Source organism: Aythya fuligula, chromosome 2 (genome assembly GCF_009819795.1).
Source record: "Aythya fuligula isolate bAytFul2 chromosome 2, bAytFul2.pri, whole genome shotgun sequence".
NCBI lineage: Eukaryota > Metazoa > Chordata > Aves > Anseriformes > Anatidae > Aythya > Aythya fuligula.
The window spans coordinates 14,969,461-14,997,298 of record NC_045560.1 but is presented as its reverse complement, the minus strand read 5'-3'; the positions used below and the strand labels follow the sequence as shown (position 1 = coordinate 14,997,298).

The window sequence follows — 27,838 nt, the reverse complement described above, 5'->3', positions numbered from 1 at the left end:
TTTTTTCCCTCTGAGGATATTCTTCAGGTGTTCAGCTGGGCTGTAAATCTTTTTCTTTTTTTTTTTTTGCCTATGTTTATAAGCACTCACACAAAGACACACGCAAATCATTACGAATAGGATAAAATAACATCTGTTAAGGGTTTTTTAAACTTAATGTCTGCAGCAGTTCTCCTAAGGGTCTACAGTCAATACCAAGACAAGAATGGAAACAGCCTTTTATTCTAAATTTCGTATGTACACGGAAAGCTGTTTTACACAGTTCTGGAAATTCTGCGTAAAAGAGCTATTGTCATCCAATGTCACTGTGCTTACATTAGTAACAACTTTTAAACATGGAGTACATTATTAACAACAAAAACCATTAACAAACAGGCATAAAAGACACAGATATGTGTGCTGATATTTCACATATATTCTAGAAACAAGTTGGCGCAAAAATAAAATGTGCCAGTAAAAAAAAATAGGCATTTTTAAAATCACGCAATACATGATTTTTCTTTCTTGCTTTCTTTCTTTCCTTTTTGTACATGATATGCTGAGATACATTCTCAAGCCTTTTCACATCAGGATTTGCAGGCACTTCAGCAACCCAGCTACATTTTTACAATACATGAAGTTCAGACCAACAAACATAAAAACAGCTGTTGCAAAAGAAACTCTCATATCCCATATGCACATTCAAATATTACTCACTGCTAGAGCAATCTTTTTCATTTTAGTTATTTTTGGATCCTGACATGTTTTCAGGATGATGTGTAACAGTTTGTCTCCACTTATGTCTCATTCATGTACTTAAAGGTTTATTTTTAATGTAGCATCACGATGCAACAGTACAGTATATGGAAGCACAAGGCAATTGTTCACAAAGCTTCACAAATTGTAAAAAGAAGAAATTGTTTTCTTTTTCTTTTTATTTATTTATTTATTTTTAATCCAAAGAAAACTTTCTTTCTCTCTTTCTTTCTTTCACTCTTGTTTTAAGTTATCTCCCCAAACTATGACAAGTCTGTATCAGGTGACCATGGGATGACTCCCTCCTGAGTTCTCTTCCTAGACACAGTTGTCGTATGACCACATGAGTTTAGCAGTAAAGCAAAACAGAAACCACTTGTTTGTTTGTTCTTGAGTCTCCATATTTAATGAAATAATGAAATATACTTATTAAGGGCTTGGCTGTGACCGTATAATCTCTCTCAAGTTATTTCATTCATAATGGACTGTGTCTTAAGATATAAGGCGATTGTAACAGTATCCTCAGGATAACTGAGAGCCTAATATTGTTTTCCTCATGAATTAGGATAAGGGCTTTTTTAATAAGCTCGGAGTGGGGAGAAAGACAGAAAAAGAGTGCATATGTGCATAATAGGTGAGGGATAGCTTTTCAGCATATAGATCAACTAAGACTGGTAATGACTCCACCATAAAACATCCTAGGCCTGGATACTGAGTAGAGCTGAGCCTTATCCACTCAAGAGTGATATGCAACCCCCATCCTGACCCGAGAGAAATAAAAAAGGGGCATGTCAATGCTTTGCTCAACCTCAAATTCATTAATTTTATGCCACAAAGCTGCATGTTGGTGTAAGAAGTCACTGCAAAGTAAGACACATTACAACAAATCCTAGTAATAACCCATTGACAACTACTGAACTGGGCTACAGGGCTTGGTAAGCAGGGGCGGCATTGCTCACTTCCGCTATGATTGTCAAATGGTGGAAAATCATTCCATGAATTGAACACTTGAGACAGAATGGCAAAGACATAAGGCCCACCAACTCTTTGCCCCTATTGTTAAAGGCACTGAAACAGACAACAGATATATTCCTTAGTACCATCAATTTAAAAAGTTTTCAAAATATAAGTCTCTATATGAAAATGTTCCTTATTGCATGATGAGTTGATCTTCATTTTCTTCACCTCAAGAATAAAACGGTCTTCCCTTTTCTGGTGTTTGTAATCTGTTCAGCCTGGCTACCTGAGATGGTGAAGGTGGTACATCTTGCCTGAAAGGACCTTTAGGCGGGGTATAATTAGGGTCCTGAATTTTCTTATATGAGTCATAGTTGCTAGGTCCTTCAGAGGAAGTTTTTTTTTTCAGTTGTTGTTCTTTCCTTCTCTGCTCTTGACGGAGCAGTTCTTGTGTTTCCAGCATCACCCTGGCATTGAAGCCATGTCCCCCCATATAGCCGTTCCTCGATCCCTGGTAGCTGGAATATCTGGGATTTTCCTTTGCAGTCTGGAACCCTTCACCAGGGGAATAGCTCTGCTCCCAGGAGTCTTGAGATACAGAACTGGCATTTTTTCTGCTTTGCCTGGATTGAAAAAAAAAAAAAAAAAAAAAAAATTGCTTTTAAGACAAATGTTCTGGTACCCACTTAATGTTACTGACAACAATCCCTAGAAAGAAGGGTGCTTCTGCAAAGCCAGCAGGCTTCCCTCAGCTACAGAATTCTCAAGAAGCCTTGTCCAAAAGAGGTATCTTATCTCTTTTGCTGGGACAGCTCTTCCTATAGAGTTGAGCTATGCTTCCAGGACTCTCCAGTAGAAATAAGTTGTGAATATCCATACAGTATTACAACTATGATCATGTTCCCAAGAGAAAAGTGCAACAATTCAGCTGCAGACTAGGAAAGATCACATACAATGCTGTGCTACCTAAGAAACCAGATAGCAGCCAGCACTTGTAGTCACTCATGAAAGATTTGAATCTAGACTCATACATGATTAAAAATGCAAGAGGCAGATCTTTAAAGCATTCGCTCTAACACTGCACAAGTCAGAAGATAAAACACATTATTGATAAGTAGTTACACGGATGAGAATTTCTTCTTCACAGTTCCAGAATGAAGGAATTTTGTGCTATCAGGACAAAATTTTCCAATTTGCAATGGCTTCAATAAGAGAAAGGGTAGACAGAACCTTTTTTTTTTTTTAAAAAAAAAAAAAAACCCTCCATCATGGGGGTAGATAAATAAATCATATACATAGAGGAATTACAAATTCTTATCTCTTTTCACAATAAATCACTACATTGTTTTGAAGACAGATTATGGCTTTGAAATAGCTTTAATTTACTATCAAGCTGCTAGATACTTTTATGAATTTAAAATAAGATTGGTGATGATAAAGTAAAACAATTTTGTATTGCAGCAAAAGAGATACCCACTTCGAGATTCACATTGGTGTATGAGAATCAGGCAGTAAAACAAAATATATTGCAACATTAATCAATAAGAAAATCATTTAGTTGTGTATATATGGCTTGGTTTTACATGTCAACACACATGACTCAATTTGGTCTCATTCAATGAATATACATTGGCGAGACAGAGACCTGGAAAAAAGTAACAACACTTGCTGATGTTTTTGCAATATTCCTTCCACGCATATAACTTGAAAATGACCATATCCACCTATTTTTGTAAAGTATTTTGAGACCTCTGGATGAAAACTGTTATTCAGGATGAATGTAAATTATTACAGCATAAATTATAACATAATGTAAATTCTTATGCAAATTTTTATAGCTGTTCTTGGTATTCACATATCCAACTCTGCCAAAGAAACAATGTTTTTGAGCCATGTTTTATCACTCCCTGGAACAAGAGGAAATTGAATGAACCTCTGTAGGCTACGAAACTGTCAGGTTTCTGATCTAGAGCAAGATAAATTTTAAGTACTACAAAATTAACTTGGAGTTAAACATTGCTTTTACAGTTTCACATGGGACAAGACGATGACTAGTTGAACTGATTTAATTTACTGACTGTTTTCTGGTACTTGTTCAAAATAATTTGGCCCACTTTCATTGTCTTTCTGGGAAGATTCCTTAAAATTGACTAAAGAGTTTATTTGCCTCCAGTACTGATGATTTAAAAGTACAAAGGAAAAAAAAAAAAAAAAAGAAAGGCTCCTGGAGACTATACAAGATGAAAAGCAACAAAGCTCCAGAATTAAGCACACAAACTATAAGCATTACAAAGCCATAGTTGCAACATTAACCTTGGGACCTAAGTTTCTGAGTAAGATTAAGATTTCTTTACAGATTGGTCCTAGAGTTACAAACAGTTTGTAAAGCTGTAGAAACAGATGTCCCAGCTTGTTATAGAAATATCACTGTATTCATAGAACTCAACTTTAGTCCAAGATCCTAAAATTCTGTCTTCTCCCAGTGCAGCTGAGTGCTGCGCTGCACTCCCAGAGTGCTCCATCACAATCATTAAATAATCATTAATTACTTAGTAACATGCATTGTTACCAGCTTGCTAGTCATTTCTGATGTTGAAAACCACATTGAGTGAAGTTCTCACTCACTCATTTCAAAACAAGCATTTCTATGGCCCAAAGAATAATTTTTCAAATTTCTTGTAGCTGAATTTTCTCCTTACAGTTACGAATTTCTACCACTGGAACAGCACTGAAACTGAATTCTACCTTTTAAATGTTACCAGTGATGAAGCAGAACAAGGGAAGCAAGTTTTACAAATCACAGTTTTCAAACTAAAAATAATTCCTCCCCCTCTCCCCCAGCTTAAAAACAACACTAGCATTCATGCTTTACTACTTAATCTACTGCTGGAACTAGTAACATTGAAAGAGAATTTATCAAGATAACAAGCATAGCATTTATACATGTAATCACTTCAGAAGTAAGGTAGAAGTAAGAAGCAAAGGAAATATAAGGACTTTCAAAATAACATACCATCACTCTTTCTAAGAAAATACAATAACTTTACATTTTACTTTCTCACCTTCTTCTAAACTTAACAAATTTTACACTGAAAGGTGCAAATACCATGCAAAAAATTTGAGAGATCTGTTTTATTTTCAAAGAAGCTGGTAAGATAAGAGTTCATGGTAAGATAACTTTGATCATGAAGCTACTATTTGTTTCAGTAAAATAGCTATGATGTAATTGCTAAAATATGAGTTGTTAAAAAACAGAAAATTTGACACCAACCTCTGGAGTAAAGGATTCTCCATTCAGCCTTTGCCGTTGATATTTGAAAATGTAAAGACTATTTGCATATTGCTAAACTATGATAGTTTAGCTATGATATATAGTTTAGCTATGATAGCTAAACTGATTTACAATATCAGTTGGGTAAATGTTTAATAATTCTGGTAGATAAATATCAAATAAAAGATTTTTTACCCAATCCGTTCATTTTAAAAACCTAAGAATTTTTAAATACAGATTTTTTAGACAAAAAGTGCATCAATTTTCAGCATTCAATTGCTAATAATCCAGTAACTTAGAAGAAAAGTATATACTGGAGGCTCTTGTTTTTTTGGATAGTTTCTCAGTTCCATTTTCTATTGTTCTGGGTCTTGAGATTACTTTTTTCCTTTTAATTTTTGCTTTGTATCAGCATCACAAAGATAGAATTTCTACCCAGTAAAGAATTATGTGACAGAAAAAAAAAAAAAAAAAGAAAAAAAAAATTTGACCTGTCAAAAGGGGGCAACCCATGTCATGCTCAGGAGATTTTTGTAATTGCAGAAAATGAAACTGTATGGTGTCCCACAAAGAATAGCTTTGTTTCAACATCTTAATTCTATTGGGTGCTGAGTGACATCAAATCCCACTGAAATCAGCTCTGAAGTAATTCTACTAAAATAAACAGCTACCACATGCTCTCACTTAAGAAATTTTATGCCTCTTCCACGCTGAATACATTCCACCTTATATCAACGCTAAACAAAAGTGTCTGCACTAAGCACACAATTTTCCTTTTACAAACGAAATTAGCTCCAGGCTCATATACACTGAATAGCTTCAGACAGTTGCCATACCTGGGTAAAGAGCTGTACTGTCGCTGAGCTTGCTGGAAACTCTCTCTTTCTTCTTGTCGCTGCCGCTGCATTTGAACCTCTACTGATACTGAGTGTCTGCCACTCTGCGAGTATGTCTTGGAGCTTGGCTGTAAAATGGAAACAAAAATGTCTTAAACAAAGCAGAAAAATACCCACAAAAGAGCTATCATTTAAATCACTATTACACCGTCATATTTGTACAAATGTGATTCAAGTAGCTCATTCATAACAATTATGTTAAACTCAGATCCATCACTCTGCGTCCTGTGCTACAGATTCTGCTCCTGACCTACCAATTATAGAATCATAGAATCATAAGTTGGAAAATACCTCCAAGATCATCTGGTCCAACCATCCCCGTACCACCAATATTACCCACTAAACCATGTCCCTAAGCACCAGGTCCAACCTTTCCTCCTTAAACGCCCCCAGAGACAGTGATGCCACCACCTTCCTGGACAACCCATTCTAATGCCTAACCACTCTTTCTGAGAAGAAATTTCTCCTAATTTCCAACCTGAACCTCCCCTGGTGCCACTTGAGGCCATTCCCTCTTATTCTATTGCTAGTTATCTGTGAGAGGAGGCCAACACCCAGCTCCCCACAACTTCTTTTCATGTAACTACAGAAAACAACCTCTTCTACAGACTACGATGATACAACTACTATGACATGTATCAGAAAAATATTGGTCCAGAATGGGTTGTGCTCTTATAGTAATACTGAAATTTAAAAGAATTCGGTGGAAAAGATCTTTAGACACCATAAGCTAACCTAGCCATGCTAATGCTAACTTCTACACCCTACTGAGGACCTGAGAGAGTAGGGAGCAACGTTCTCAATTCTCAAGCAATGATGTTCTTCCTTGGCATTGCCATCCTATTTCGCTCTTGGTCCAGGCATACACCACTTACTTTTCTGAGACAGGGAAACAGTTTCTGGTTTGATATGTTCAAAGAGACACATTTAGCAAGTCTGTTGTGGACAACAGGGAATCCTCTGCCACAGAGAAGAATTTAGATAACAACTAAACTGGCCATCTGAAACTTTGCGGACAATGCCAAGAGCACGTGAAAATGGATGGCCATTCTGGGAATGTGTAGCATTACCAGTCAAAATCAGGCAGGATGGCTGTATTCAAACTTGGGATATGAAAAAAAAGTTTACTTTTGTGAATATGTCACTTTTTGTGTTACTATATTATTCATATTTTTGATCTCTAGTTGCAAAACAGAGTGCCACAAAAGCCACAGAATGATTTTGTGATCACTGGGAGGTTAAGGAGTACAGCCACTTGACTGAGCCCTGGACTGACACAGCTTGTCTTGGATCTGCTTTTGTTAAAGCACATTTTACTTTTTGATCTGTGCGTTCCCTCACACATTCGCCCATAATGAACTCCTCCCCCTCCCCCCCCCCCCCCCCCCCCGCAACCCTTATAATTTCAGCTGCAAAAAGATATTATAATGGCTGACAAACGTCTAAAAGATAAAAGGCTTTTCAAATTCTTCTTACACTGAAGACAAGTTTTAGAAACCAAAAATTGTCATTTGTGACATAAACATCTCCTTTGTTTTACTATAGAATCAAGTACTTGCAGGTAGCCAAAAACACAACAAAGCTGAAACAGCTGTGCAACTTTTAGAAAATTCATCTTTGCTAACACTTCAGAGCATCAGTCTCAACTCAGAAGTTAACAGCTACAATTTGGTGAACAACTGCTTTTCCCCTTAGCTGAAGATTATTGTGTAAAAGTATCAGAATGTGAAAGCATAAACTATAAGTCACTTATTTAAAAGAATCCTTAATGCAACAATGATGTCCACTTCAGAACAGATTCACTCTGTAAAAGCCTCAGCAAAACAGTACTTCCAATGAAAAATGTTTTAGGAATGGCATGATGAGGCAACAAGTTCAGAAAACAGAATTGTGTCAGCCTTGTGGGAAATTTTTCTGAGAGATGAATAAGCTGTACATATGTATGTCCAAACCAACAACCCCCATGGAGATTTCCTACTATATTAAATAAGGGCAACCCATATGGAGCAGCATTTCAGTTATTGCATATGTCAACATTTGTAACTTTCTTGACTTTATTGAGAGTCTTCTGACATTTGGTATTTTATTGAAGGGCTCAGCTATGGAAGCAAGTGATTACCTGAAAATTACAAGATTTATTTGTGAATTCTCTCCAGTGTGGTTATAAGCAGCTTACAGAGAACCACGGGGAAACTTAGAAGTTCCCATCTCAACATCTCCATAAGGAATACAAGCACTTAAACTAAGATTTTAGAGACAATCTCATCATTTCATGGGTTCCATTTCAACAATGTTGGAATGCTTGCATATTGCCAGGAAGCTGCAGCTATGTCAGATGTGAGAAAATAGTTACCACAAACAAGACATGAAATCATAATTGCTACTCTTTATTTGAAAACAGTTTCACTTGCCTCAGTTCACTGTAAATATAACAGAAAAGGATTTTACTGTGCAGTGAATGGTTAAGTTATCAAACAGGTGGAACTAGAATTGAGCTGCTACTCAGTTTAGGTTTATACAAGACACTAAATTGCATGATCTAGAAGGTACGGATGCAAGTAAGAGCTGAAGTTGCCGTAAATTTTTTATTAAGGAAACAGAGGCTTTGAAAGCACTACTGGACTATGAATGGACTAAGACCAAAACTTAGCTTCAGAGAGATTTTGTTTTAATGCACATAGGAACTAATGATTAAACAGAGACAGCGGCTGCCACACCTGCCTGCCTTCTGTAGCACCCACCCACAACTAATGTCTTGGAGGGTAAAGGTCTTGAATCTCAGCCGTTCACAAAGTTCATCTAACCACAGAAACACAGAAGTTGGAAGTGACCCACAGGGATCATTGAGTCCCACTCCTGGCTCCATGGACCACCCAAAAACCAAACCATATGTCTGAGAGTAGTGTCCAAATGCTTCTTGAACTCTGGCAGCTCAGTGCTGTGACCACTGCCCTGGGGAGCCTGTTCCAGTGACCAACCCCCCTCTTGATGAAGAATCTTTTCCCCCTGTCACAGGGACAAGATTTATAATTTGATGGGTCTAAATGGAAGCATCTAAAATCAATTAACTGATTTTCTGAAGGTACGAGTACCTGTATGCCCCATCTGCAATACTTAGCTAACATGAAAAGTAAGATACTTATTGAGTACATGTTGGATACTTATTGAGTCTACATACTGTCCATATCAGCAGTATGCTGTTCATGTAATCAATTCTGCTGCTTGATTTCAGGCCTCCAAAACTATAGCAATGAGACATAAAAACATTCCCTCTATACATAATCACATGTTCTATAATATAGCCTATATACACATAGACGGGTACATTCAGTCATTTTACCAGTGAAAAGGCATTTCTTTAAAATCTTTTCATTAAAAATCTCAGTGATACCATATTGAATGCCCTTGATATATGATTATGATAATATAAAAATGTAACATATTTATTTTTGGTCCCTTAACTTGTTCAGAAAAAATGCAAATCCCTGTACAGTGATTTATCTTTTCAAGATGCTTTTGATTAAAGTATATCAACTAAAAATATTTAAATAATTAGTAACCTTAATACTCAAAATCTAATTAGTATTTTTTACCAACATATACATAAACAGTGTTACAATATATACACAAACGCATCTAAATACATGCACACCCCATTTATGTCAGCACAAAATGGAGATAATTAAAAATAAGTCGAGACATTTGCACATCTTTCAACAGCAATAACAACAGCAACAAAAAATAAATAAGGAATACAAAAAAATAATTTTAACACTGATATCAACTGGGTGACACAAGGCTAAGCACAATTATAACAACTTGAAACCATCCAAGAAACCTGGCAACAGCTCTGTCTTCACAATGCAGATTGATAAGAACTCTGGCCTTGTTTGCAATGAGACGTATGACAAGCATTGACCTTTTAAATCAGGATGCAGTCAAGGCCACAATAACAACCAAGGCTGCATTATACAAATAAATGTATGTTCATGTCTTCCACAATACATGTAAGTGACAATGATAGTTATTGCATTCAGCATTGTTAAGCAATACTCAGCTTGTAAAACTGTGTTTTGAGATACATGAAATTAGACAGTTCTCTTCTCAAAGAGACATTAATTTAAAACTAGAGATGTGAAGTTAGAAGTTTCTACAGATTTCTCATTATCCAAACAATATATTTTTTTTTCAGTTTGCACAGAATATACCATGTGTCATGCTACACTGACCACTCTTGGCAGTTAAGGACAGCATGTTTTAGGGTTAAAGGTCCCTCTTCTCTTTCCTAGCTAAATCTTCACAGTTTCTTTCACTGCAGAGTGGGCATGTCAGCCCACAGAAGGTAGCTTAGTAAGTGGAAGTGTGGATCCCCCAGGACTGGCACAGATCAGAGCTGCTACACAATCACAGAAAGGAGGTCATGGGGAAAATCAAGAGAACTGAATTTTGAGCCAGATCCACCAGTCCTGCTGACACACTTATCTCAAAGCCTACGGTCATAGTGAGAAATTGGGAGAAATACTTGCTCAAACTTATAGAAATTCTAAAAGGAAAGGAAAGGAAAGGAAAGGAAAGGAAAGGAAAGGAAAGGAAAGGAAAGGAAAGGAAAGGAAAGGAAAGGAAAGGAAAGGAAAGGAAAGGAAAGGAAAGGAAAGGAAAGGAAAGGAAAGGAAAGGAAAGGAAAGGAAAGGAAAGGAAAGGAAAGGAAAGGAAAGGAAAGGAAAGGAAAGGAAAGGAAAGGAAAGGAAAGGAAAGGAAAGGAAAGGAAAGGAAAGGAAAGGAAGCTAATAGGGAGATGAACAAATCCTTTTGTATTTTCCCAGTTACTTTAAAAAGACTGTTATTTAATATTAAAATGTTTACTCTTTTTTCCAGATTAAGCTCTGTGTTTAACCTAGAAGTTTAAACTTCACCTGGGAAGGCAGTAGACATGAGGTCCCCAAAAAGTCTGTGGTTCTTTTAGTTCAGCACTAATTAGAAATAGATAAGATTAAACAACCTTGCCTGCTTTATGTATGTACTTGGCACAGCTGATAGTCAATCCAGTGACTGTATATCAAAAGTCAGAATGATAAAAAACATTTTGTGGTTCTTGTAAATGTTCTTGAAAGCTATATTTATTTCCATCTTTTTATTTATGTTGCCATGGTAAACAGAACATATAGCATTACTTCTTTTAAAAAATACCAACAGGTGTGTACTAATTCAAACACCATATAATAAGAAAATCCCATCCCTTTATGTATTTTTCTCTGGTGTACGTGTAGGAAGCTGAATGGCATGGTTTGGGTCTAAGATTTCCTTTCTTAGGCAGCAAAAGAAAGAAATCTTCACTATGTCAGAAACTTAACATTTAGAGAGCCTTGAAGTTCTGCTTGGGTCATTTACATGCAGCATGGCTGTGAGCTATAAATATGTTTATTTACAAAATTAAATTATTTGATTTCTTTTTAAAAATTTTCTATCTTCATTTTATGCTTCATATAAAATGATAGATTGAAACTGGTAGGAAAAGAAATATATCTTTCTATCTATCTATCTATTATATATATATATATATATATAAAATTTGAAACCTCAAGTCTGAAATGTGGAAAGAGATGCATGGTATTTCATTAAGCTTTCCCAGGTTTTACAATCAATGGATATTAATTGCACAACTGATGAGAAACTACCTGTGGAGAGAATGCCCTGCATAACTAGTTTCCTCTCTGAAAGAGACTGAGATAGAAAGAACAGCAAGTCAGCTGTTATTCTTTGTCAGACTGTAATGTTCCATTAGGTATTACCTAATATCTTGAATAACATTTCTTGAACAAGACTCTTAAAATTGATTAAAAGTAAAAAGAATGACTATACTGTTTTTCTTTCTCGACGTGTAGAGTAATTCTCCAGAATTTAGATCCTGATGTAAAGTTTGCAGTATTTGTTTTAAATATATTGCTATTCATTTTCCAGGTCAAATAAATATGTTACAGTGGAAGTTACAGTGATAAAAATCAGGCTTTTGTTTTTCTAAAGGGATTTTAGATTATTTAGAATTATGGTTTTGAATATGTTAAGGACCTGAATACAGGGATAAGAAATGAGTACCACTGATAATAAATAAATAAATAAATAAAATAACATATTTTCTCTTTAAATCTCTCATAGAGACAAGATCTACAAACCAACAAACAGCAGAATAAAACAAGTCCCTAGACTTGTTTTTATCTTGTTTTTACACAGTATTTATCTATGAAGCCATGCTATTAAGATTTCTGAAATCCTCTATCAAAATCTTGCAATTACTTACCTTTCATGAATCTATGCACATAATTAAAGGTATACTCAAATGAGTAAGGTAGTATATTTATTTTGACTCAGCTAGCTGTTATCCTTAGAATAAAAATATCTTTTTATTTGACTCCTAAATATTTAAAGTAGAGTTTGCGCAGCTGCATTTTTTTCCAACCATCCAAATGGATTTGAGATGACTGGAGAAGAATGTATTTGTGAATGGAAGTTGTCCATTGTTTCCCATTTTTAGAACCGAGTTTTATATTAAAGATGAAGAACTAAACCACCAACTTTTGTCTCTCCAGTCTTCGTGTTTTTTTGATAGACAGTGCACTTCCACAAGAAGGACTGGCAAGCAATTGTAGTGTTTTCAACTGATTAAATATACTATTTTGTTTAATTGGATTGTTCACTCCCATGATGTTTAGGGTTATAATGCTGTGGTTTTGTTATTGAAGGTGAGGATCTGTTAATTAAGATGTGACTAGGCAAAAATACAAGGTATGGAACAAATTACAATAAAAATCCCCTCACCGCGGGACTGGTGCAAGCAAAGATAAACCTCAGAAAACCCAACACTACCCAGAAAACTAATAAACAAAGAAAAACAGAAAGACAAAAACAGAAACAGAGAGACTCAACTTTGTTGCTGAACAGAAAAATCAACTCCAAAAGGATCTTGCATTGGTTTAAAATTTGCCATAGCAACAGCAAGGGCCTTAAACATTAGCAGACATACTGTGACTCCATGTAATTCTATATGCCCAAGTACACATTTCTGCAAACCTGAGTGGAATTAACACCAGCAGCATTAAAATGGATAAATCATACTTGATGTTATTTTTCATTCATTTTTTCCCTGTGCAACATCAGTCATACAGACTTGCCCTTGTAAGTCTTCTTGTACCTTGTTTTTGATACACCAAAAAAAAAAAAGAAAAAAAAAAAAAAAGAAAAAAAAAGGGCATGTAAGAGGAAAAAAAATCACAAAGACTGATAAAGTTATCTTATAAACAAACAGCTTTTCCATAAAGCTTTGACTCAACCACAGAATTGCTGGATTTTAGAGATGACTCTCCGTTGCAACAGTTAGTCAGTTATTAAAGCTTAACAATGTGTCATTCAAATGGCCTTGAGCAGGAATGCTGCACTGTTTAATAGACGGTGTTGTCTCATTCCAGCACTATCACTTCTCGTGTCTGTTAAGCTGCCTGATGCTGTATGAACTCTTGTAGGCAGTCAAGTATTTTGTTTACTGGCAGGGTAAATACAGCGTGCAAAAAGTCCAGCTCTGTCACATTGCTCATCTACAGAGAAATAACCTTCACTTGACGGGAACAGCCAGAAATGGCTGGGGTTAGGCACGGATCTCTCTGCCACAGATATCGCTCAGGGCCAGCATGATGTAGTGCTCCATGGCACAGAGATCTGTCTCAAAACTCTGGAGGAGTCTGAATGTATTTGTCATAGGTAACTGAGCTGTTGTGTCACAGGACATTAATAGTCTGGGAAGGATTGTAGTTGGTGACGTTCACATGATCATTTTGATAATATATTAGCAGGTTCTTGAGCTATTGAGCTCCTCTGAATATCCTTAGATCTGCCAGATTTCCGTCAGCATCCACACTGCAAACTTTATGTTCATTTACACTTCCTTAAAGTAACCAATAGTCCCACATCACATCAGCACTCTGTTCCCTATCCTCAATCCTCCCATCATCTTGTTAATGAGAAATGCAAACTACTTATCACCTCATAGCATACACTTCTCAGAGGATGAAAGATTGTTCTTTTGTTTTTTTTTTTTCTCCTTCTATCCAAACCAGGTCAGAGTTGGCTGCTGTCAAGTGGCTCAAGAGGCATCTCTGGATGCAAAGCCTTTTGTTTATGTAGGCTGCACAAGCCATCTCCCTCAGGTGAAAGCATACTTTTCAACAACGGTCCACATACAGGTGCACTTGTCTCTGCTGTGGTTTGTAACCAACAGCTTACAGATGGAGAAGACTGAAAGGAGGTTGATGAATGCACATAAGTATTTTCCTGCATACGTATTATTAACTACTTTTGCATTTTTGTGTGTGTGTCACTGATATTTAATAGTACATCTGGATCTGTTTTGAGAGGGTGTCTTAACAAAGTCCGTCATCTTAGACTAATATGTTAAAGTAATGCATTCTCCTTAAGAGAGAGGGTTATGGTTCCTTAACACTGAAATGACTGTGAACTGTTGAAATGGATGAGATCATTGCTTTATCCTTTCCAAGCACTGAGATCTTGAAAGCCTGGACTACACGATGGAAAAAAAAATATAATTCAAAAGTACTCTGCGCCAATTTTTTAAGAGTACATATCTAAAATAAAACATTTGGTCACCTAAATACTTTACAACAGCAGCTCCTACAAAAGCAACAATGAGCTTCAGAATTAATATTAATACATTAAACTGAATTAGTCACTTTGAGCTCATTTGCATGATCTGTAGAAAGGGAGTAAACAGAGAGATCCCATTTGTTTGAATAACAGAAAAAGGAAAGGTCAATGTTCTGACCCACAATTTAGGAAATTATTCCATTCCTAAGGTAATCAGCCTGTCATCCAAATAATTCCCTACTCGCTCATTACAAGAAACTATAATAAAAGCCAAGTTGCCTGTCTAAAGTTGCTATGGCATTTAGATATACAACAATGTGGCCCGTGACCTTCAGTAGTTAAGTTCCCAAGTCTTCAAGAGTGCAAGTTTTTCTCATAGACAGTTTTCCCAAGAACACAGCACAAATCTCTCTTTTGGAGAATAAACAGCAGTTGATATGCATAATGGGAAGTACCTCCTACACCCAGCCCCCTTTCTTCCAAAAACCATTACACTATAACCAAGATGAGCAATCACATTATGTTCACCACATCAAATCAAAAACATCTGGTCATAAAGAAAATGTTTATTTTATTTATTCAATTTCAGAGAAGGTTAAGGGTTTTCTAACATGGGAAGCAAGCCTATATTCCGATACAGCATGTCAGGTCACTTAGGGATACATTTACCTTTGTTCCTCTCCATGCTGCATGTTAAAAATACCACAGTTTCAAGTTGGTGAGCTTAAGATGGACGAGGACGCAACGACTCAACAGGTCAAATTTTTTTCTATGTCCACCATAACAGCAAGCAAAGATACATATGCATGGTAATGTTACCTGGGTTGTTCACAGTGCCCTCAGACAGAGATGTGGATCTTTGGATGTTTCCACCTCAGTCTCCCGTGCATTGTAATGCTAAGTAGCTCTAACATCACCTACGCTCATTTTGGAGATGCGAGAAATTCTACAGCTGTCATGATACAGCTTCTGTTTACTTGGGAATGTGAGCAATTTGTTCACCATCTTTATTATAGAATTTTGAAACAAAAATACAATACAATATTTATCCTGCATTTAAAGGATCCTAATTTAGGATACATAATTGATTAAAAAGCAACAGTGATTCATTCAATTATGTTAAACAAGATAAGCAGCATGGATTTACATAATTGTATCACTTTGCTAGATCAGATTGAACAGGATTTAAATGATCAATTAGGACGTATATCTCAAGACAGAAGAGTCTCAGCTAATGTAAGTGGCAAAGGGGTGTTATTGTGAGGCATGCATCTCTCTTCTTTTTTGCTGTGAAAATACATACCTCTTCCTCCTAAGGAAAATAACTAATCATAGAGATATTTCTTCAAAGAAAATACCATCTGCAAGTTTATATGATCTTTCTAAATTATTTATCATTGGTATGTGTTTTATTTTTATTTTCCTAGAAAATTTCAGAATAATTGATATTGCTTTTGACGTAAAAAAAACATAGTAACTCACAGATTCAAGGGTCTAAACACAGAGCAAATGATGCTACATGCACAGAGAACAGATGGCTGAAGAAATTTAAAAGTGAAGTAAACATCAATGGAACAAAAATGTGGCCAGCAGAATAGGCAGAAGTCTGGCGGCAGAGGACCATAGGTCTGCACTGCCTTGTTCCCAACCAGAGCAGGGAGAGAGGTGGTTGGTGCAAGTTTCCAGATTAGGCACACTATGTACACTTACCCACGGCTGCTCAAAACTGTAAGTACGTCTCCTGTCTTCTACGTCCTCATCTTGTTTTGCTTGCTGAAATTCTTGTCTCAGGCGCTGTATCCGGTCATGATTGTTAGGAGTTGATCTGTTGCTAAAAGAAGGAAGATAGAAATGATCAATGTGACTCTAGTTTCCTAGCCAGGCACCACCACTACTGTATGGGGGTACAGACTTAAAAATATTTTCCAGGCATTCAATATAAAAACCTTTATTTATTTTTTATTATGATTAATGTCATTTGACTTATAAACTTCAGACAATGTAAGGATAGGATGAACGAGCCTATTGCTAAAAATCAACAAAAGTTACTGGCATCTTTTCAGTATATGTTGCTCCTTGAAATGAAGAGGAATACATGTTACTGTCAGCCTTAACAAAGAGGAAAATTACAAGAAAAGTGCTAATGATCTCTACTACTGAATAAACATGAAAGGTATTTCTTTCCTATCAATAAACTGTAGCACTGCCACATCTTTATTCCAAATTAATCACAATGTCTGAAGGCCTTACCTATACAAAATTTGATTATTTTTCCCAAGCAATAAGAGCTTGTCATCCCTCAGCTCTGTTTTTAACAAGTCTTTTAAGCTGATCAGCCTGAAAGCATCAGAAGGCTCCTGGGCCAGTGAGAAGCCATGCCCCTGGCAGCACCGTGCGCAGGACTGCATTCAGCATCAGACTGGCTGCTGGCTCCTGTTCTGCAGCCGCTGGTGTGCTGGGGAGGGCTCAACCCCAGAGTTACCCTTATGGAAAAAGTACAAGTGAATCCTCAACATAATTTTTTCCCCAGTGCCTATCACAGGTAATCCTTTCTCCATAGCTCAGGTTTATTTGAAACTATGGTGAAATATATACAGGAGTGGTTTATTTCATGGGGCAGAGGGAAAGGGGATTTTTATTAATCTCTGCCATTTTTCCATCTGTGCAGCTCTCACCTGACTCCTACAAACCCCACCATATTTCAATCATGTTAATGTGGGAATCACAGGAAGTCTGACAAACAGGTAATGTTATATCAAGAGAATATAATAAGAGACAAAATATTTTTGTCTCTTATTATGTTCTTTTTAAACCCCACATTTTAGTGTTTATTTCAAAAGAGATGATGAGGAATGGTCAGCTCTTACGTTCTTTCGAAAGAGAAAACCACAGAGATGCAATGGAAAACAACTCCATAGATCCCCATTCTGTGATACAGGGCACAATAAAAGAGAGAATTAATATCCCAATATCTTTTCATATATACCATATGAAAACAGATAATTCTGGAGTCCATTTGTGACTGTTTGCCACATCTTTCCACATTGGTAGGTAGAGTAGACTGGAGGACATAGATGTTTGAAACATTACCTTCCAGTCTTTTCAGTGACATTAAATTGAGCTTATCATTGCCTGGTTAGCCAAACAGAAAAATTAGCATGGTTCTAAAATTAGCATGGTTCTAGAAAAGAAGAATTTTTAAAGATTATTTTTTCCTATGAAACAAAAGACAAAGAAAATAAAGGAATTTTTTTTTTTTTTTTTTTTCCCCCAGTCCGGAGCCTCAAGAAATGTTTTATTTATAGGTTCAGTCAATTCTATATGCAGATTGCCATTTTGAAAAGTACAGCTAAAAGAAAGCTTTATTTATAACAGGTGGAAATGAGACATTATGGCACTTTCAAAATTTCCCCTTCATTGTAGGTGTTTGGCTAATTCTATTTCCTCAATTCAACTTAATTTTGTGGAACAGCTTATCTCTCTTTGCAGTTGTATGTTATGTAAATTCATTCTTTATTGTCAAATTCTGCCCAGCTTTTCTATATAAGCATTTGTTTTTTCCCATGCATTGCTATACACAGCACTTTTAAAAATGCAATCATCACAATCCAATCCAAGATGTGCAAAATATTTCACAATGGTAGGTTGATTTTTAAAAATGGTATTTTTAATCTAACAAACAAATAGTCCAATACATTCTATACACATGGTGTTTTTTACAAGCTACATTGCATTTAAAATTAAGTGTTAATATTTGAGGTGTAAGAACATGTTTGAAGGAGAAATGCCCTTGAACTTCAGTGTGAAATTACTAGCAAAGCACTGTACATAGACACCTTGAAGTACTCAAGCTGATCGGTAAGTAATCAGTCTTTCAATCATGTTTATTTCAAACTCTAAGGGATCACAATGCAAATGTGACACTGGAGTGTCACATGGCATTCCATGGCAAAGAAAAATCTCAAGGAAAACCCTAAAAAGTACTGAAGAAAAGCCTATGCATCATAAGGAACAGACATATTCTACCAGCTCCAAAATGGGCTGTTGGAAGGGTTATTACAGATACGGGGAATTCTGTACCTTTTATAATCATTATTAATGAAAAGAATTACACCAACAGAGAAACAGAAAGTGCATTGTGTCCATGCCATGAAGCTAAAATGTACGTCTTTTACAGATAACCAAATGCATGAATTTGACAGCCTTTACACTGGGGAGGCAGAAAAAGGTAGGATAAGAAGGGTCTTGGGATATATGATTAACTTGTCTCCAGACCTAAGAACAACTTATTCCAATGATATTAGAAAAATAAAAAAGTCAAGCTGATGTAAGAAAAGTTATTCAGAGTTATTAAAAAGGCTTGATAACAGAAGATAAATCTTTTAACAATAGTTCTATTTTATCACAAAAGCAAAGGACTTGACCCAAATTTAGAAAATTGCAAAAGTGAATAATAAAAAGGAATATTTCACAGTAAAGAAAGAACTAAATTAAAGGACAAAACCACTTCTGTATCTACTCAAATTTCTTTTCACTCAAAAAATCTGAGACACAGAAAGTGATGTCAAGTGAGCAGCTGCATAATAATAATAAATAACAAAAAAATTTAAAACAATTTATTTAGTAGAGAAAAAGGGGAAAGGAAGTCAACTAGGGGTAAGATACCTTTAAGAAAAATGATTATTTAAGTCTTAGACTTTATCTAAGGTTAGTTTTCTTTCATTTCCATTTTCCTCTCAATCATGTCCTCATTCTCTTGGTAAAACTGTTCACCTGTGAACACTTTTCCCACTCTTTCACGCTTTTTCTTTTTTCACTCTTTCCCACCAGTGAAGGTTTGCACATCTCCACCCTGGCCTGCCATGTTGTCTCCTATTTCTTTCCATGTCTTTCTTCATCCAGTTAATTTTATAATTAATGCCTTTTTTAAAAAATATATTTTTTTAATGTACTGTCTGTCTCCTACTGAAACTTTTGAGGTCTTCTCCACTCGGGAAACACTTGATAACTCATTCAAACCCCAGTCAACACTTATGATTTTCAAAGGGATTATTACAATAATCATAATTATAAAAAGATAATATAATAAGATAACCATAATAAGAAGCAGGCACATAAAAAAAAAAAAAAAAAGTGAAAACCTAACTTTATTTTATTTTTTTTTAGGTTTTGAGATGTTCTGTTTTATTTACCATTTTATGCAAGTCACTTCATTATCCCTTGGGATAGATCCAAACATTATATCCAACATGAAGCGGTCCTCAGCCAGTCTAAGGCAAAATGAATTTTGACTTGTTGGATGAAGAGGCCAAGAGAGGCAGGGTCATATCAACAAACAGACTACTAGGATGCAGGTGTTCCCAATGCTTAAACTACCTTTTGACTTTGGCAGATGTATGGTGCAAGTCCTCAAAAGTTTAATTAAATGTACCATGATTTGTTTGAGCTTTTCATTCAAAGGAACTGAAAATCTGAAGGTAAATCCACCTCAAAGAATGCAGGACTACAAGTGGGAAGGAAGGAGGTTAACTTGAAATCCATCCAAAGTTTATTGAAGATTTGACCTACGGTAATGTTAAAAACTTCAACAAAACTGGAATTACAGCAGTCTACAGTAACCACAGCTTGCCTAAACAGTACTTCAGTTATGAACCTTCCCCTAAGCCTACTTAGGAAGTCTGTGGACTTAAAGAAGACAATTAGCACCTCCTAGCATGAGATATAAGCTATGTTTTTCTTCAACATGCTGTCATAATTAAGTGTTCTCAAAAGAAACAAAAAAAAACAAGGAAAGGCGTTAAGGGGCAAAGTAGATGGGGTTGCAAAGGAGCTGGGTGTCATTGCACCACTTCTCTATTCAATACCCAATTGCCTTCCATCTACAGATGGTACATTTTACAATCAGCTATGTTGTGTGCTTTAAAACATACAACCACCAGTATGGGCTAAAAATGCAACTGTAAGCAAGGCTTAGATAGGCAAGGGCTGTCACATATTTCCAGAAACAAGCAGCTGTAGCAATGACCATCAGAGTTTCAGATCATTAAGCAATGTCTCAGTGTGATGTCATGCACTGATATACAGAGTTGTAATGCTTTCAAAACAGACAGATTTTCAGTGTGATAAAGTAGATACAAACATGCTACTGAACAGGATGACTAAAGCTTTGGAAAAAAATTTATTGGCCTGAAAAAGCACAGAAAAGGGTCTTAACAACATTACCAGGCAGTTACAACATGACTAGAATAACCAAAAGGTTACTAAACAAACAGCGTTCTTTACACCTTGAAATCTTCTAAAACAGATTTGAGTTGTCAGGGACTCTCTGGTCTGACGGGTTGCTTAGATCTCTGGATAGCAGTTATAAAACACAGATGGGTTCTTATTTACTTCAAGCTAGCAAACAAATATCACCTATTTGTATAAAATAAGTTTCTTTCTCTTTGGACAGATAACTTGCATTACTTTAAAAATCAAGAGCTGAATGTGAATCTACCTGTATCTACAGCTACAAAGCAGCAGAAAAAGAGCTTATTTCCAACCCAAGGTAGATTAACGCTGTCCTTACTCTGGTGGCTGTCCATTAGCTGGCACCGTGCACCTTTACCAAAGTGCAGAACAAGTTGACTGTCTACAAAATGGGCCCCTTCCGTCTGGCTTGAGCAGGTTGAAAACAGCACAACAGAAAGCAGAGTGGTGATAATCTAATACAAAGGCTCCTGCTACATTTAATGAAACTCAAGCACCCTCTCGGCACGGTGCTTACTCCAAGCAGATGGATTTCTCTTTTTCAGATGGCCCTTGAGGGCGGATAAACAGAAACTGTCAAGTTGTTGCAAAAAACCATGAATGTAAAATAAAATGAAAGTATGCCCTTTACCAGGCTTAAAGTTAGCACCGTACTGCACTGCACAGTCTGCTGGTCTGTTCACCTTAAACAGACTTGTTAATCGTTGCTGACACAGACGACTGTGCCCACACACTGCAGTGTTAATGATGGCTGAGCAGTGATGGAAGTTTCACTCTTTCCTTCCTGCCAGCACATTGGCAGAGCAGGTTGGTCTTTTCCTACAATTTTTTTTTTTTCTATGGCTTATTTTCTGACAGCTAAATACTAGTCCTCAAGCTTAAACTATTGTTGGTCATCTCCTTCCAGTGTGCTACATACAATGATTCTCTGAGACACCAGGGAATCAGTTTTGCATGAACACACTGATATAAACACGTATGGGCACAACACACAAACAGGACTGACCACAGCCAGCGTCATATAGAAGAACTGTTGCATGACTACAGACTCACTACAGTCAGTCTGAGAAAAAATCAGTTGCAGTTAAGCAAGAGATGAAATTTGTTAGGACTACAACTGTAACATGGTGCACTTGTACTTGTAACATGTAAGGAGGCACAGAAAGGTTTATTTTAAACTACTTTTGTTTTTCTTAAGTGTCAAAGAACTTATTGTGAATAAGGAATTAAAAAGTGGAAGAGAAGTGTAAAAAAAAAAAAAAGAAAAGAAAAGAAAAGAAAATGTATCAATTACAAAACTGCAAATAAAAATAGCTTCTCTGAACAAGCTTCATTAAGTTTTATCAGCTAGTATCTTGGGGTTTTACACTCAAACCACAGGTCATAAATTCACAGTAAATCCCCCATATGTTCACCAAACACCTGAATTCAATTTCTCTTCTAGTTGTAAGAAACTGAATGTGCTGCTCAAATTAATTATGCATGCAAACTTAGCTTCTAACAAGGGCAGCTTCTTGCATGCTGAAGGGTATACATCCTATTTGATTTTTTTTTCCAGATCTTTTTCAATCTTGGCTCATTTCTACTGTTCAGAAGGTTATAAAAAATCCTTCTCTCCTGCCATTGCGTATTTGCTGAAATATGAATGAATACAGAGCATTATATATCTTTTAAAGTCTGCAAGTCTTAAATGCAGCTAAATTCAGGGATTGGCTTAATGTGACAGGTGAGATCTAACACATTACCTGCACACATACCTACACACTTTAGCATATTAACTCCATCAAAACAAAGATTTAAAGCCTAGGATATATGTCAACATATATGAATGTGAAATCAGCTCTTTAGGAAGTTTTATGTCGTTTCCAGTTTACTTTCACAGCGGTAGTCATCAGCTCCAGTACCAAACATACTACAAAGAAGCTCTGCAAGCACCCATATGCACTCGCTTCCTTCAGCGGCTGAAATGTCTTTTCAGATTTTGACATTGAGATTGGTTGATAACTTCACACTAATTTCAAGTGAGTATATCGTTAAAAGTCTAAAATATACATCTATATTCTCAGGGCTAAAAAGGTAGTCTCAAATGCTGTTAATTCAGCACTCGCTTCAGATGTGATAGCCATAAACAACACAGAGGGATAGAGCTGATGGGGAGGTCACTTCACTACAACAGTTTCTTCAAACTCTCTAGACAAAATTTCACTTCAAGTCCCTATGTGACCATTCTGTAGCAGGGCCATCATTTTACAAACAGTGAAATTTGAAGAATGCACCCAAGACCCTTTTTATTGCCACCATCACTCTTCCTTATTAGCCTGTCAGAGCCTGCACACCGGAGACAGAAATCCAGTCTTACTTTTTAGGGGAGTACTTCTACTAAAAAGAAAAGCAGAGATTTTAGGAGTTTGTTATAAACATCTGAAAACAGATACTCAGCTACTGGGTTATCATGCAGTCTAAACCTTCCTTTAGAGCTGTTAGATTTTGCAGATACAAGCTAAGGCAATTTTCAACTACATAAAACTTGTTACAGCTGTTGTTATAGGGTATTGCATTTTTGAAGTTAACAAAAGAAAAAAAAAAAAAAGGAAAAAAGAAAAAAGAAAAAGAAAGAAAAGGGAACACCACATATAACCTAAACAAAAATGTGACACCTAACCCTGAATTTCATATCAAAATATTAGGGAAATAGCAAAAGCACACCTACAAAGATTTAATAAATCATGGGAAAAGAAAATAAAGTTTAAACTTTGATCAAGCTAAGGAAAATTTAGCATTTTTGATTCTATCTGAAATAAAAAGTTCTGTCAGAGGCAGGCGAAGAAGCAGGCTCTGATCTTATAAATTTCTTCTCATCCTAACTGGAACAGACAATGCTGGTTCCAGTGCTGTAATGTCTGATAAACATCCACAATTAGTCATCACAGAATATTTTGTGTCAATACAAGGAGGCTTGCCTGGCCCAGTAATACAAATACACTTAACAAAGACCACAGAGTATAAATCCTCTCATGGCCTAGCTGGCCATTCCTGTGCTAACAGAAGGGATCATCGGAGCAATCCCAAGCAACCTTCAGGTGATGTCAGCCATCATCTCCAAGCTAATCCAACTGCTTTGCTGGAAGCTATTTAGGGAGTGCTCTCTCTGATCTCCTCTCCAGATGAGACATAGAGCAGAATTCTTCATCAGTGGAGCTGCAATAAGCAGTCAGGGAGCAGTAACTTAAAGCGCACCAGCTATTTGCAAAAAAAGACATCTGCCCATAGCCAGCACCACCTGGATAGTGTGAATGTTGTTACATAGGGACAACCCAGCTTACTCCAGCACACCTTACATGACTTCAGCTATGGAAACATGGTGACAGTTTACAGTATAAAATCTGCTTGACAGCCAAACTCTATCCAACATTATCAGGCGGAAAAAAAGCCTGCGTCTTTTCATGGGTGGATCCTGATTGCACCTTTTGATTTGAAGGATGCACCGAAACTGAGTGACTAATATACTATCCTTGTAAATGGTGAAATTTAGTTTCATTCCAATGCCAAAAAAAAAAAATCTTTAAGAGGCATTTAGGTCTTGCTTAACACACTGACATAAGCTATACTTGAAATATATATATCTATATATATTAAATTGTTTTACTTCTCTTTAACTACAGATAAAAGCTTAGGAAATAGATTTCAGGCTGTTGTAACTAGCAAAATGCAACAGAATGTTTTTGACTCATAAGCATTTGCCCTCACTAAAAATGACATTTTTATTTTTAAGTAACAAATAGAACTATGGTATCAAGCAGTACATCACTAGAGAAACTGTGATGTACAGGCAAAGACATCTCTTTAAAATGCCTGAACATTTAAAAAGATCATACATTACACAAAGTTCACGTGGCATCCACAGTCCCTAGCAGCAGCTAATATAGTTATGCCATAATTATTTCTGTTCTTTAACAGAGAGGCTATTGCATTATAAATCTCCAAATAATATTGTGATTGATTTTACATTACATCTTACTCTAACGATAGACCAATTTCCACGTGCAGAATGAGAAGTTGTCCATTAAAAACAAACAAAAGTGACTGGCCTAAAAATTCCAGGGCTAGGTCAAAGCTTTGTGAGGTTTCAGAAATCTGAAACTTGGGAAAATTCCCTCTGCTAGGAGCATCAGTAGCTGATGAGAAAATCTACATAAAACATAGAGAAATGTGGAATCAATGTTTTATTTTTGACAATAAATAATCTGCAACCTCTAAATAAAACTTTAAATCTGAGCTTATTGTTAAGCATTTCATCAGTTAGTGTCCGTGCGTGCAGTTTCCCCTATGACTCAAGTATGAAAAAATGAAAATCAAAGCTACGACTGATTACTTCAACTGGTGCTTAAATTCACATGGCTGGTGCCTTCTTATGAAGTTGATCGCTAAGATTTATACTGACTAACAAAAAAAAAATAATTAAGAGTTTTAATTAAGTAATATTTATATCTGAAGATAAAAAATCTTTATGATATCTTGTAAAACAACTGATTTTGGGATAAATTCTTTACAGCATTTTACTGTAAAATGATTTTAAAGATTTTAATAAATTTTAATTATGCATTACCACCACACATTCTTGATTAACTTAAAACTAGAAATTGCCATAAAGTGATGGTCCGAGAGCTATTAAAAAAAAAAAAAAAAATCTATTCTAAGCAGGGACAGAGAAGAAAAGCACTTGCCTTTTATCAAAAAATTCAGTAGGTTACTCAGGAAATCATCTAGGATTCAGCTTATACTACACAATATATTTGCAAAATATTTCATTTATTTTTTCTCTTGGAAGTGCTGAAAGCATCTGTTCCTCTGGAATTATTTTTTTCAGATGTACTGAGCAGGATGCTCAGTAATTGCCAATGATTTGCAATGTTTTGAAACACTGGATAAGAAATACTGAAGTCTTATCTTTATTATTCTTGGGTGGCTTAGTCTCATCCCAAGCACTGATTTCAGATACTCAAATGTGGGTATTTCTTTCACTGTAGAATAAATACAGTATTTACTTGTAACACCATTTTATTGGTTTACCAAGACAATTAGCCTGATAAAGGTTATAGGAAAGCTAAGCTATTTACCAGGAAAAGGTAAAGGCAGGATTTTTTTCAACCATTTTTATTCATCTAAAAGGTAGGTGTGATGTTAAAACTAGATATCTAGGCCCTTTGTGAGGGAAATATACAGAAATAAATTACTCCAGGGTGGAAATTCACAGCACCTGTCTTAGGATGCAATTACTCACCCTTGAGAGCTCATTAGTTCTCTTCATTGACAAAGAAGTATAGAGTGACGAGCTCAGACTTCAATAGGTAGATTTAGACAACTATATGAGAGCAGATGAATCATACCCTAGATGACTAATTTGGACTCAAGGTAAATGAAAAATTAATTCTCCTGAGAAGGTGTAGTGCCAGCAATGCATGGTGGAAGGTGATAGTCAACTGGCATGGCAGCATAATCTAACCATTTAGTCCTTAGGCAGGAGAAATAGAATAAAATTTTCTGCCCGTCTGTGATCCATGGTCACTCAGCCTGTCTGTATTTGAGTTCACATACCTATAAATTGGCAAAGTGATTCTGAGAGCCTGCATAAAGTGGGACCAAGGGACATGGTTTAGTGATAGGACTCGGTAGGTCAGGCTGATGGTGGGACCTGATGATTTGAAGGTCTTTTTCAGCCTAGTTGATTGTATGTTTTTGTTCTAATTTACTGTACTACAATTTTACTGATTTTACAGAGTATACAATGCTACTCTTTGTAATTCAAATTTATATTTAATTATATATTTAATATACTTTAGCTTTTGGTTAGCCCTGAAGTAGTCAGTCAGTTGGACTGGAAGGTCCCTTTCAACTCCTTTCTTTTCTTTTCTTTTCTTTTCTTTTCTTTCCTTTCCTTTCCTTTCCTTTCCTTTCCTTTCCTTTCCTTTCCTTTCCTTTCCTTTCCTTTCCTTTCCTTTCCTTTCCTTTCCTTTCCTTTCCTTTCCTTTCCTTTCCTTTCCTTTCCTTTCCTTTCCTTTCCTTTCCTTTCCTTTCCTTTCCTTTCCTTTCCTTTCCTTTCCTTTCCTTTCCTTTCCTTTCCTTTCCTTTCCTTTCCTTTCCTTCCTTTCCTTTCCCTTCCCTTCCCTTCCCTTCCCTTCCCTTCCCTTCCCTTCCCTTCCCTTCCCTTCCCTTCCCTTCCCTTCCCTTCCCTTCCCTTCCCTTCCCTTCCCTCTTCTCTTCTCTTCCCTTCCCTTCCCTTCCCTTCCCTTCCCTTCCCTCTTCTCTTCTCTTCTCTTCTCTTCTCTTCTCTTCTCTTCTCTTCTCTTCTCTTCTCTTCTCTTCTCTTCTCTTCTCTTCTCTTCTCTTCTCTTCTCTTCTCTTCTCTTCTCTTCTCTTCTCTTCTCTTCTCTTCTCTTCTCTTCTCTTCTCTTCTCTTCTCTTCTCTTCTCTTCTCTTCTCTTCTCTTCTCTTCTCTTCTCTTCTCTTCTCTTTTCTCTTCTCTTCTCTTCTCTTTTTCCCTTTCCTCTCCTCTCCTCTCCTCTCCTCTCCTCTCCTCTCCTCTCCTCTCCTCTCCTCTCCTCTCCTCTCCTCTCCTCTCCTCTCCTCTCCTCTCCTCTCCTCTCCTCTCCTCTCCTCTCCTCTCCTCTCCTCTCCTCTCCTCTCCTCTCCTCTCCTCTCCTCTCCTCTCCTCTCCTCTCCTCTCCTCTCCTCTTTTCCTCTCTTTTCCTCTCTTCTATGCTATGCTATGCTATGCTATTCTATTCTAGGCTATGCTATGCTATGCTATGCTAATATTTATAGGGGGAAAAAAAAAAGCACAAAATGTTTTAGTTTCTGAAACACACAGACATTATCAGTCTTGCCTGAAATAAGCCAAGGATTGCAACATAACAGCTTCTGTGGTTAAGATCTCCTTGGTACAGATTATTTGTATTTCAACTTTCACATTATATCAACAAATGTTACAAGGTTTTTTCCAGTAACATAATTGCCTTTTTTTTTTTTAGTAAACAGAAAGAAATGAAATATGTATAATAAGTAATTCTACTTAGTAATTCAG

At 36.3% G+C, this 27,838-nt stretch overlaps 1 protein-coding gene across 20 annotated transcripts in view; it reads right to left on the bottom strand.

Annotated features, from left to right (window-relative positions):
* Positions 1-929: 929 nt before the first annotated feature.
* Positions 930-27,838, bottom strand: part of PARD3 (par-3 family cell polarity regulator) — a 445,611-nt gene continuing 418,702 nt past the window's right edge. For all 20 annotated transcript variants that reach the window (XM_032183227.1, XM_032183239.1, XM_032183233.1 and 17 more), the window contains 3 exons: positions 16,219-16,339; positions 5,800-5,927; positions 930-2,315 (listed from right to left, as the gene is read on the bottom strand). In XM_032183227.1, the coding sequence (XP_032039118.1) occupies positions 1,922-2,315; positions 5,800-5,927; positions 16,219-16,339 (643 nt within the window). In that variant the 3' untranslated portion in view covers positions 930-1,921. The remainder of the gene's footprint in view (positions 2,316-5,799; positions 5,928-16,218; positions 16,340-27,838) is intronic.